The following is a 13,218-nucleotide window of genomic DNA, read 5'->3' as shown; positions in this document are numbered from 1 at the left end:
AAGTGCAGCAGCCCTTATAGACAAGGTCGTGGTTTCAGCCGGGACAATTTTATTTTCCTGGATAATTGTAAACACTGTATTCTCTGGACAGAGACCTGGCAACATCAACTTTTACTACTGGTTTCGTCAAGAGCAAAGTAGGGAGAAGGCAGCAATTTTGACTTTGATTCTGCTTTTGGAGTATACTGAGTAATACTCTCATCATCATTCAAAATCATTTTTGGTAAATCACTGATTATGAGTATAGGTTTAGCAGTGATTTAGAATCCTCAGACCCCGAGGGGGTAGCAGACAGTTGCCCCTGAAGCTGACCGACACTTTACCACCTATTTATTGCCTTGTTTTAAATATGACCCTCTCTGCTGTGCTTTCTGAGCTAATGGAGGCTCTTGGAGGCTCCATGTATACCTTTTTAAGAACAAGCTTTCGTTTAGACAGTACCTACTATATCAGTTAAGGTGTTACTGGGTACATTACCCTGACAAACTGATAAACCCTGAAATCTCAGTGTTTTAACATAGTGAAAGCTTCTCCCTTATGCGAGGTCCGGCTGGCATTTCTGATCTGCAGGTAGCTCCACTCCATCAATAATTCTGGAGTTTAGACTCCTTCCATTGTGTCATTCTGTCATCTTCAACACACAGTTTACAAGGTCTCTGGTTTGGGGAAAGAGACTGGGCAGTTGTAGATTGGCTAAAGGCCAGGAAGTGGAGCACACTCACCATCTCTGCTCACATTCCAGTGGCCCCTGATCTGTAACATGCCCACACCCTCCTGCAAGGGACACTGGGTAACAATCTAGCTGTGTGCCCACAAAGTAGAGGAAGTGGTTTTGGGAAGACCATGTTTTCTTTGCCATATCTAGCACTTGAAAATCCACTGGATTTTATGTCAGAAACAGGATAAATATGAACAGGAATAGTGAAATAAAGAATAGTAAAATAAAGGAATAGTAAAATAAACCACTATACACCAGGGGATGCAGGTCCAGTCAATTCTGTCACTCTAGTTCTCCATAATTTTAGATACAAAATTGTATTACTGCTGCTATCAGGTTCCGCAATTTATCCCTCACTCAAATGCACACTTCAATTGCCCATGTACTATGCTGTTGATTATATGGTTTTGAGGCATTGCTTTTTTTTCCTTTTTTTCCTCACAATTCTTGATATAATATCATTTTCCCTGTTAGCTGATCCAAATGTTTGAATACTAAGGGATTATTGTCACTTTTTTTTTTTTTTCCTGAGACGGAGTGTCGCTCTATCACCCAGCCTGGAGTGCAGTGGCATGATCTCAGTTCACTGCAACCTCTGCCTCCCAGGTTCAAGCAATACTCATGTCTCAGTCACGCAAGTAGCTGGGATTACAGGTGTGAGCCACCACACCCAGCTAATTTTTGTATTTTTAGTAGAGTCGGGGTTTCACCATGTTGGCCAGGCTGGTCTCCAACGCCCGACCTCAAGTGATCCACCCGCCTCAGCCTCCCAAAGTGCTGGGATTACAGATGTGACCCACAGTGCCTGGCCTATTTTCACATTTAAATGAAGTGATTGAAAACCCTTTTATGGAGGGAAGCAACTGAAATCTGAATAAAAGCTGAATCCAAGTAGTGGTGCTGTGTGATATGGGACCAGTCAATCCATCTTTTCAGCCTGGGTTCCCTCACCTGTAAAATGGAGGGGAGAAAGGACACAGAAAGAAGCAGCTCTAGATATACCTGCCAGCCCAAACCTTTGGCAATTCTTGGGGTGCACAGAGGAATGAATGTTGAGAAAAATTCCAAGATAATTCTAGTACTCAGGCTAACTTCCCTCCTGGAAGCATTAGCAATACGAGGCTATTTGCAGAGTACTTGTTTCATGGGGAAAGCCCACCCTCACACTCGACCAATGAGAAAGGGTCTTTGATTTCCCTCTGATTGGATCAGCCTTGGTCATGTGTCCACCTCAGCCAAGCACTATACACCAGGGGATGCAGGTCCAGAAGGGTTTAGATCCACTTCCTTCCCCATCCCTGGAGCTAGGGATAGGGTCAGTTCCACCAAAACCACAGGTGTGCAACACAGTGGTAAAGAAAAGGTAGGAGGATGTTGTAAGGGAAGCTAGCAACCCACAATAGTCACTACAAACTGCATCTTTTTTTCACTTCACAAACACACACACTTACGCAAACGCACACACTACTGTGTAAGTGTCTGATTTCTAGGAAAGCAATAAAAGAATTCAGGTTCGGGACATGTTGACCAACATAGATGGGATGTCCACGGCAGAGGGGCCCCGTGGTAACTGACCACTGCAGGCTGACAGCAGTGCTTGTGGTTAAATACTTTACCCCAATGAGATTATTATTCTAAGTGAAGTAACTCAGGAACGGAAAACCAAACATCGTAAGTTCTCACTTATACGTAGGAGCTAAGCTATGAGGATGCAAAGGCATAAGAATGACACAATGGACTTTGGGGACTTGGGGAAAGGGTGGGAAGGGGGTAAGGTATAAAAGACTACAAATTGTGTGCAGCGTATACTGCTTGGGTGATGGGTGCACCAAAATCTCACAAATCACCACTAAAGAACTTACTCATGTAACCAAACACCACCTCTTCCCCAAAATAACCTGTGGAAAGAAAAAATTTAAAAAATTATTTTACCCCAAATGGACGGGACATTTCCCTGTGTGTATGCCTGTATGATATCTGTTACTTTTATGCTCCATTTTAAAATAGAAGCCTCCTGGATGATCAGGCTTAATTGAAACAGGCGTTCACTTGGGGGAAATCCATCCTAGAAATATGGTAGGCTAGAATCACAGCGTAACAAGAGTCATTATTTACCTTAAGCCTCGGATGTTTTGTCCACAGTGAACCAGACATTTGATGGTATTTTCCAATGTGCCTAATGCATTAATCCTCTAACAAATGCAAGTGTAACTTTAGAGAAGAGACTGATGTTTGTGTGTACAGCTTGTGTAATCAGTTTAATTGATTTTGCAAAACTGAAGTAAGGGAAAGTCTTGGCACCAGGAATTTGAGTGACTGGCTCATTGAGAAAGAAAATTACAAAGCTCAGAATGTTTTCCTGTGAACTCATGGGTAACAAAGCTCAGAAAAAAATGGATATATTATGGAAGATTAATTCCCATTGTAGTCAGCATTACCAGCTGTTTGTGAAATCCTGACAGAGAAAAGTAGGGCAAGCTAGAAGATCAGCAAACAGAACAATCCCTTCCTCCAAATTAATATTGTTCCAAATATTTGGAAGCAGTTTGCCATTTAATTTTATTTAATTTAGGGCCCCGAAGATGTGCCTAATGAATGTGATAAATGCAGATTACTGAAATCACCATAAAAGTCATAAAGGCGTGAGGGAATAATGGATTTTGTATAATTTGTGCATATTCTAATAAAGAAAAAGATCTTTTTGAAGCAGAATACTTTATAAACATAACTGCTTCTGCCCCTCTTCCTTGGTTATCCATCTGAGTTTGACTGCTGTGTGGTTTTGATCACCTTTACTTCTAATGATGCCAGAATAGTTTTTGCACATGAGCTGAGAATGTGTAAATATTGCTATGGTTTTATCTCCCTCTTTCTAGTGTTACTCCCAGGAGAAAGAAAAGGTTTTTAAATTAAAATTAAAATGAGTGAGCAAGCCTCAGTGAGATGATAAGAGACCAAGCTGTGCAAAAAGAGATTTGATTCTGATTGAGTGTATTGGATGAGGTGTGTGTTCAGTTGCTGTGGCCAAAGGTGTCCGAGGGACCACAGTCCCACATTTCCAAACTGGGATTCCCTCTACCTAGTCTTTTAATTGTACAAATAGAGTAGAAAATGTCTGCAGGAACAGCAGATAATTGGTTAGGAGTCTGCTGCGAGTAGAACAAGTTGAACCACAACGGAGTAATAAAAATTCAAGGCAAGCTGTTTGCCACTGGAGTTGGCCATATGTTATATTTCTAAGTAAATGAAATAGAAGTTTTATATCAAAATAACTATTGCCCTCTAAACTTTATAAATTGATATATTTATTTACATAAGTCTTGTCTTTCACAAATACCATTTGAATTGTCTTCAAAAATACTTCATGGCATGAGAAAACCAATCTATTTTATAATCCTGGCTCTATTTTTTTTTTAATTCTTCTGCTGATCTTTGCTGATATTTATCTATTTTATTCAACATCCTTGGCACTAAATGTCATGGAGCTATTTCTAAAAAATTCAAATGTACTCTCAAAGCAGGTGAAGTATGATGGGTTGCTAGGTGTGTTCACACATGAGAAATCTATGGAGGAAGTTTGCTACCCATGAGGATATTCAAAACAATGCTTCAATGTAATTTCTGAAGCTGAGTTTTAGCAATGCTTTCAATAATGATTGAATAGGAGCTAGTTATCTTCCCATTTCAATGATGATAGGATGCCTTTGAATGTAGAAGTTTAGTCTCTCATTTAAAAAAATTGTGTAGACTATAACAACTTGCAGTGTTTTTCAAAATGGGGTCCTGAACCCTTTGCACTGGAATCACCTGGAGCTGGCACTGCCCTTTGACGTTGGAAAGAGGGATCTCCAGTAGAAGCCCTGGGCTGTATGAGGCACTGCTCTGGCCTTCCGCTGGCTGCACCCCTTCCCGTGAGGCAAAGGATCTCTGAGGCCATGACCCCCATCCCCATCTCCATCCAGATTATGCTGTGGGTGCTCAGGACCCAGGAATTCCCGTAGACTCAAGAAATCAAGGCAGGAGTGCCCATTCTCATGCAGACATGCATGGTGTGTCCACGCATGTCTGCATGAGATCCCTTACTTGGACGGAGGGGTTGGGGGATTGAAAAGGGGATGTGGCACGTGTGGGTATAAATTCTGGGCCTAGACTTCTAGCTTTTTGCTTGTCAAGGCAGGCAGATAGAATATATTTCATTTAACAATTTGCCATCTTAAAAATACAATGATTCTATAGAGATATGGCCTATTGCTTCTGTTTGTACTCTTATCCAAGGCTCTGTAAATGTCAGGCCAGGCCTGGACCTAGGGATTTGTCAGAATGCAGATTTTGACAAATTTGCAATGTGAGAAATATCATTTTGCAGATTTGTCAAGATGCAGCTCCTATCCCAGACTTACCACTCAGAAGCTTTGGAGGCACAGCTGAGGAGTCTGCATTTTAACCACCTCCCTAGGTGATTATCTTGTGCCCTGAAGTTTATGAGCCAGGGCTTCAGAGTCACTCTTCTGTAGAGGAAAAGATCATGTCCCAGAAATCCTTTGACTGACTGCTCCTTTGCAGGCTGGGGCTTCAGCATGGGGACCAATTACCACTTTCACAGCTGGAGAGTGTTTGTCATCGTCTGTGCTCTGCCCTGCACTGTGTCCATGGTGGCCCTGAAGTTCATGCCAGAGAGCCCACGGTTTCTGCTAGAGGTGAGTCAGTGCTTTTCCACCAGGGAGAGAGCGACAAAACAGCCACCAGAATCCAGCCTCACTTCCTTCTCTCAGCCCCTAGTCCCACATCCTCTGCTGCTTACGCATTGCAAACTCCCCCTGGTTGGCTGACCTCACTCATCATTAAATCTGGCACCCTGCCTGCTGTGATGGTGGCAGGTCATGGATTCATGGACTGTAAATGCTGGAAGGTTCAAGAGCTTGTGGAGCCCAGAGCAGGAGCTCCTACCCAAGACTGTGCAGTGGTGGAAGGCAGCTCCTGAGCTGTCTCATGGCACCCACTGTCCCCCGAGGTCCTGATTAGGAAGTTTTTTAGCCTGGGCTACATAGGGCAACCTCATCTCTTCAAAAATAAAAAAAATTAGCTGAGCGATTTGGTGCATGCATGCCGGTGGTCCCAGCTACTTGGAGGCGGGAGGACTGCTTGGGCCCCAGAGATCAAGCCTGCAGAGAGCTATGGTTGTGTCACTGCACTCCACTCTGGGTAATAAAGAGAGACCCTGTCTCAATAAATAAATGAATGAATGAATGAATAAATAAATAAGGAAGAAAGGAAGGAAGGAAGGAAGCTCTTTAGAGCTGCTGTTTTTCTGTGTTTGGCAGTGAGAGCTATGGTACAGCTTGTTGCTGCTCCCAAGCCCTTCAGGTCTCTTAGCTACACAGGGTCCCCAGCCACCAGACAGCTGCATCTGTGTCCTGAGAGATGAGTCCCATGAGCCTTCCAACAGTGGGGGAGCCTCCTGCTTGCAGAAGTCAGACAGTACCGGAGCAGGCAGAGGGGCAACAGGACCTTGAGGCTCTTCCATCCCCAATTTGCAGAGTCCACTTATCTGCCTCCTTCCTAAGCCATCTGCAGAGTGATCCTCCATGTTGAATGTCCCTGTTCACCCCTTTGATCAGGAGGCAGACAGGGAGGCAACAGGGAGTTTTGCACCCTTGGTCGGATATGAGTGTCCTAGGGCTGCTGTAGCAAAATGCCACAAACTGAGTGACTTTAAAAGACAGATTTGTCTCATAGTTTCAGAGGCTTGAAGTCCCAAATCAAAGCAGCAGCAAGGTCATGCTCCTTCAGAAAACTGTAGGGGAGACTCCTTCCTTGCCTCTTCCCGATTCTGGTGGTTTGCGGGAATTTTGACCGTTCCGTGGCTCGCAGCTGCATCACTCCAGTCGTGGCCTTCATCATCACATGGCGTCCTCCCTGCATGCCTCTGTGTCTCCATATGGGTGTCTTCCTATAAGGGCAGCTGTTCTGTTGAATCAGGGCTCCACCCACTCCAGAATGTCCTCATCTTAATTTAGCTAATTGCACTTGCCACAACCCTATTTCCAAATAAAGTCACTCTCTGTGGTACTGGGGATTAGGACTTCACCGTATCTTTTTTGGGGAGACACAGTTCAACCTGTAACACATCATTTCTTTGCCTTATCTCATCAGTGAGGAACCTAATAACTGCGATTAGTTACTCAGAGTGTATAATGATAATACTACCTAGCATTTACACCTTGAAAGCATGACCTTATTATCCTTGTAAGATTGGCTGGGAATGGAAGCTTGTCCTGGTCTCTCACAGGTCCTAGATGGTAATGAGTCCACATGCAATTGCCTCAGACCTGGTACGAATGCTCGTATCAACATTCCCATTGAGTTCGTCGGATTTTCCACCCCTAATGAACAGAAGGCATAGTCAGCAATGAATTTTTCCTGTGTCTTTCCTTGGTTTCACCAGATGGGAAAACATGATGAAGCCTGGATGATTCTCAAGCAGGTCCATGACACCAACATGAGAGCTAAGGGGACCCCAGAGAAAGTGTTCACGGTGAGTGTGGGGTTGCCTGCCAATAAGAAGGGGGTTCTCCTCTTCACTGCTTTGGTTTGCTAAAAAGTAATTTAAGCATATGACAGAAAATTTGTCAAAAGGAGAATACAGACTCTGATATTGCTGTTAGTTTATAATAATTATTCTTCGCATTTTGATGGATATCCTTCGAGGTTTTTCCTTAGGTTGCTAGTTGTTTTTAAAAATGGTGCCAGGCGCGGTGGCTCATGCCTGTAATCCCAGCACTTTGGAAGGCTGTATTAGTCCATTTTCATGCTGCTGATAAAGACATACCCGAGACTGGGAGGAAAAAGAGGTTTAATTGGACTTACAGTTCCACGTGGCTGGGGAGGCCTCAGAATCATGGCAGGTGGCGAAAGGCACTTCTTACATGGTGGTGGCAAGAGAAAATGAGGAATTTGCCAAAGCAGAAACCTCTGATAAACCTATCAGGTCTCATGAGACTTATTCACTACCATGAGAAGAGTATGGGGGAAACCGTCCCCATGATTAAAATTATCTCCCATCATGTCCCTCCCACAACATGTGGGAATTATGGGAGTACAATTCAAGATGAGATTTGTGTGGGAACGCAGAGCCAAACCACATCAGAGGCTAAGGCTGGTAGATCACTTGAAGTCAGGCGTTCAAGACCAGCCTGGCCAACATGGCAAAACCCCGTCTCTACTAAAAATACAAAAAAATTAGCTGGGCATGGTGGCATGTGCCTATAATCCCAGCTACTCAGGAGGCTGAGGCATGAGAATTGCTTAAACCCAGGATGTGGAGGTTGCAGTGAGCTGAGATGGTGCCTCTGCACTCCAGCCTAGACAACAGAGCATGACTGTGTCTGAGAAAAAAAATGGTAACAGAAATAAATAGATTTCTCTGGGGATCAGCATATGTATGTATATTTATGTGTATGTATTATTTAACACTGTAGCACTCATTATCATTTTATATGTTGTCTCCTAGTATTCATAATCATCATTTTAATAAACAGTAATGTTACGAACATTAACACAGTTTTCCTAACATGTCTCTAATGTTAGAAGCTTATTTATCCAGTTGTACTACCTTGTTCCTGTAAATGTCAGTGCAATGAACCTTCTTGTGCACATAGTTCCTTCCCCTTCATGTTCTAGGAGTGTTTTATTTCCAGGAGTAGACTCCTAGAAACAAAAGTGCTGGCTTAGAGAGCTTGGATATTTTTATAGCTCTTGAGATATATTGCCAAATCATAATACATTTCAACTGGGTTGTACCAATCTACAATGCCACAGGCAATAGGGGACCCATTTCCTTACACCCTTACCATCATTGGCTATTAGTCTGAATTTTGTTTCTTGCCAGTTTTAAAAGCAAACAAAACAAAACAAAAATAAACAAAACAGAATGGTAAATGGTAATTTCTATGAAGATGGCCTGATAGTTACAGAGATGCTGTCTTCTTGCCTGCCGTGCTCTGACAAACCAGGAGGCTATAGGCATCTTTGTGCACCTGTTTCTGTAACTTCCCCCACTTCAAATCCATTTTCTCAAGGAAACCTTCCTGGAGTAACTCCTACCTAATTTTGATTCACTGCTTTTGATTTTTTAGCTTCCATAATTTCAGTTTCGAGTAAACCATTTACCCTTGTTAACCTGTTACTTAAAACCTCTGCTTTTCAGGCAGGATCACACGGTGGCCAAGCATCTGCACCCAAAATATCAAATCCCAGTTTTGACACTTTCTAGCTGTGTGGCCTTAGACAAGGTACTCTCCGTGCCTCATTTTTCTCATGGAGAAAAGAGGGATAATCATATCTATAAATGTGGCTATTGTAAGGATTAAATAAAACACCAAAAACAACAACAACAGCAAAAACCAGTGCCTGGCTTGGAGTAAGTGCTAGACAGATGTTAATCATTATTTAAATTATGACATTTTTTCATAAATTAACTCAAGTTACAAATTTTATGGAAAATTCATCAGTGGGTTATTTTCTCAATTCTACTGCTTCTAAAATATCTGAAATATGCGACCAATGTTTTTCCTTTTTTTAAAAAAACTTCTATTTTAGGTTCAGGAGTACATGTGAAGGTTTGTTATATAGGTGAACTTGTGTCACGGGGGTTTGTTGTACAGATTATTTTGTCATCCAGGTACTAAGCCCAGCACCCAATAGTTATCTTTTCTGCCCCTCTCCCTCCTCCCACCCTCCACCACCAAGTAGATAGACCCCAGTGTTGGTTGTCCCCTTCTTTGTGTTCATAAGTTCTTATCATTTAGCTCCCACTTATAAGTGAGTAGATGTACTGCAAACATTTATTAAGAAGCATAATGAACAGAAATGCTCCAAATGGAAGATGTTAAGGGTCACAATGATTCTCCCGATCTTCCATCCCCGCCGTCTCTCTGATGACCTGTAGTGCTCCCGCTGTGCTGCAGGTGTGGAAGCCACACATTGGTGAGGCTTCTGGGTGTACTTGGCTCAGTCCTGCCACTCTGCCCCTCCTGCATCGTTCCGTGGCCAGAGGAAGTCCAAGTTTCTCTCCGAGCTCCTGCTTATTTCTGGAAGATGTTTCCATGGTCTTCTGTCTGTGCCTCCAGTCTCTGACTCCACATTGGTTGGATTGGTTTTTGCACTACATCAACCTGGCCTGAAACACAGGCACACACAAGCACATACACAAAGACATGGAGACACACACAGACATAGGCACCCATACAGAGACACGTAGACACAGGAACACGCGGACACACAGAGACACACACAGACACACAAGAAGACAGACACAGAGACACACAGACACAGACACATTAAGACAGACACACAGACACAGACACACAGACACGGGAACACAAACACAGAAACACACAGATACAGACACACATTAAGACACACAGACACAGACACAGGAACACATGGACATACAGGGACACACAAGAAGACAGACAGACACAGAGACACACAGACACAGACACATTAAGACAGACACACAGACACAGCACACAGACACAGGAACACAAACATAGAAACACACAGATACAGACACGGGTACACACGGACACACAGGGACACACACACAAACACATTAAAACAGACATGCAGATGCAGAGACACACAGACACACATTAAGACAGACACAGAGATACACAGACACAGGAACACAAACACAGAAACACACACACATTAAGACACACACACAGACACACACACACACAGACACATTAAGACAGACACACAGACACAGACATCACTCATACCAAGCGTTCGGGGTTGAATGGGCTTCCTGAACATTTGTGAACAGAGGAAATACATCGCAGAATGCAGCCTTCTCCTTCCTTTCTCCCTGCCCCTCCTCCCTTTCAGTCTCTCCACCTCTTTTCCTCTGCCTTCTCTCTATTCTTCTCCCGTTGGAATAAAACAGTTTCTCCTTGCTTATGCATAGTAGGTTACTAGTGTTTTAAATCTGAGAGTGTCTTTCTGGGATTTCCCCATGCCTCCAGCAGTTATTAACAGATTTATTTCAAACGCACAGACTGTCCCAGGAGGAGTCCACCCCACCCTGTTCTGCCTGTCTGCCTTTGCCTGCCCACGCACACTATCAGCTCTTCCCCACTCGCATCTTGCCCTAGGGTGTCTTGTACAGAAGGTTCCACGCAGTGGTGCTCAGCCAGGCATTTCCTAACTGTTGCTTCTGGAAGGACCCCTTCTATACCAACCAAACGGGCTTGCCCCACTGGGAGCCCCTTTTTTGGAGAAGTGATCCCACATTCTCTCCTGACAATGCATTCTACTGTGTTAAAGAGAAACTTTGGCACATTAAAATTTTAGAGAGTTTATTTACGGAGACAGTGATTCATCAGTCAGGTAGCTCACACTGGAAGTGGGTCAGGGCTTTATCGAAGGAGCAGAGGGAGAGGCTTTTATAAGTCGAACATGGAGGCAGAGAAGAGAAAGTATTTGCTGGGCTAGAATTTGAGCCATTGCCTCATTTGGATTATTCCAGTGGGAAGTTCAAGATAATATAGCCAGTGCCCACTCAGCCAACTGGGATTGGCTGAGCTTGTTTCATTTTCTTTAAAATTCTGAGTTAGGTTTCTGCTTGATAATGTGGCGACCCAGGGCATTAGAGCCACCTCCGTTGAGTGGCCTCCCATTTAGTTATTTTAACAAATGTAGCCGCCGAATGCTGAAGAATGAGATCTTAGCTAGGAAATCGATAAAAATGCCAATTTACAGACACAAATGCCTCTTACAACAGGATCAGAGTTCCTCATTTTTGGGGTGGGAGTGCACCTGGAGGAAGGAAGTTCAGGCAGAAATCAATGTGTGGAGAGTTATGAAATTTTGGAGTTGGTCTTATCCCAGCATGCATGCCAGTTACTAGGTTCTGAGGCATAACTTCTGCTTTTAGTTTTAACCCAACAGGAAGAGGGACTTAAAAAAGGTTATGGGCTCAGTATTTTATACTGACCTGATGATTATATTAATGCTGTGGAAGTAAATGACTAGATGGGCCAGAAAAAGAAATGAAAAAAGAGAGATAACCAGAAAGTGGTAACTGACCTCAGAGAGCTGGCCTGTGGTTGGCGATCAGGGGCGGGTCCTCAGCCCAGCTTGATGGCCTTGCCTGTTTTACTCCTGTGTGTGCCCCATCAGCAGACATGCTCATAGATGTATTCAGTGGCCTGGAGGGAGAGCTTAGCGCAGTCAGACTCTTAGTTGGTGCCCATGCTGTGAGCTCTAGATTTTATCAGCCCTGTTGGCTGCCTCACAAACTCGCAGTGAAACCTTTGGAAGGAGAAGGAGTTGAAGCATTCAGTTGAGAACCCACGATCTGCAGGTCTGGGGTAACACAGGCCATATTCTAATTTAGACTGAATCATAGACAATTGTTCTAATGAATCGTAAATTAGAGTGAGTAACTGTGCTTCAAGTTGTCAACACACCTACTCCCTAATCCCAAAGGAAGACAGTGATATTTTCCCCAAGGAGCAAAGAAAGGAAAAATCGACATTTGAGAGGATAACTTAAGGCTTTGGGGTGTGGTTTTTGAGGTGCTTCCTGAGTTGGTGTTAACTTCCCCTCTAGCCTCCTTTGACTGTCGCTGGGGTTCATAACATCCATGAAGATATTGAATAGCTTGAAACTCAGCTCCAGCCAAGAGTTCTGCTGCAGAGTCTGCTGTGTTAGTTCTGAAGCTCCCCTGTCTGACCTCAGGCGGAAGATCATTTGCAAAGTCTGCATAGCTGGGAGTGGCAAGATGAGTCCAGGAGGTTCACAGTGTGGTCATGTCCTTGACATTTCTGGGAAGAGAGCCTATGCCTTTAGCAGATTCTCAAATGGGCGTCTAGCCCTCCCAAAAGCTTAAGAACCACTGTTTTGACTGGGTGCAGTGGCTCATGTCTGTACTCCCAGCACTGTGGGAGGCCAAGGCGGGCAGATCACGAGGCCAGGAGATCGAGACCATCCTGGCCAACATGGTGAAATCCTGTCTCTAATAAAAAATACAAAAAAAGTACCTGGGTGTGGTGGTGCGTGCCTGTAGTCCCGGCTACTCGGGAGGCTGAGGCAGGAGAATTGTTTGAACCCAGGAGGTGGAGGTTGCAGTGAGCCAAGATGGTGCCACTGCACTCCAGCCTGGTGACAGAGTGAGACTCTGTCTCAAAAAACAAAACAAAACACTGTTTTTTCGGTTTAAAAAAGAATAGCCAAGCTGTCTTAGACCTAGTGCTCTGGAAATGATGAGTCGGTTGTCCACTTTCCAGGGACTGCTTTCTCCCCACGGATTGTCCAGTCCCATCTGTATTTTTCTTCTGTTATCTCCTCATATCCTCAGTCCTTCGGCTGAAGAAAGAGATGGAGACATTCTATAACTTGTCTTTTTTTTTTTTTTTTTTTGCATTTTGTGATCAAATTTATTTTTCGTTTAAATTTCATTTACTCTGTTTTACTGTAATTTACACAAGAGACTG

At 43.7% G+C, this 13,218-nt stretch overlaps 1 protein-coding gene across 2 annotated transcripts in view; it reads left to right on the top strand.

Moving 5' to 3' along the window:
• Positions 1–13,218, top strand: part of SV2B (synaptic vesicle glycoprotein 2B) — a 185,110-nt gene that overhangs the window by 139,974 nt on the left and 31,918 nt on the right. For both annotated transcript variants that reach the window (XM_030931464.1, XM_030931463.1), the window contains 2 exons: positions 5,282–5,415; positions 7,164–7,253. In XM_030931464.1, coding sequence (XP_030787324.1) covers positions 5,282–5,415; positions 7,164–7,253 — 224 coding nt within the window. The remainder of the gene's footprint in view (positions 1–5,281; positions 5,416–7,163; positions 7,254–13,218) is intronic.

The sequence above is a fragment of the Rhinopithecus roxellana genome, chromosome 5, assembly GCF_007565055.1.
Source record: "Rhinopithecus roxellana isolate Shanxi Qingling chromosome 5, ASM756505v1, whole genome shotgun sequence".
NCBI lineage: Eukaryota > Metazoa > Chordata > Mammalia > Primates > Cercopithecidae > Rhinopithecus > Rhinopithecus roxellana.
This window is presented reverse-complemented; position numbering and strand designations above follow the sequence as displayed.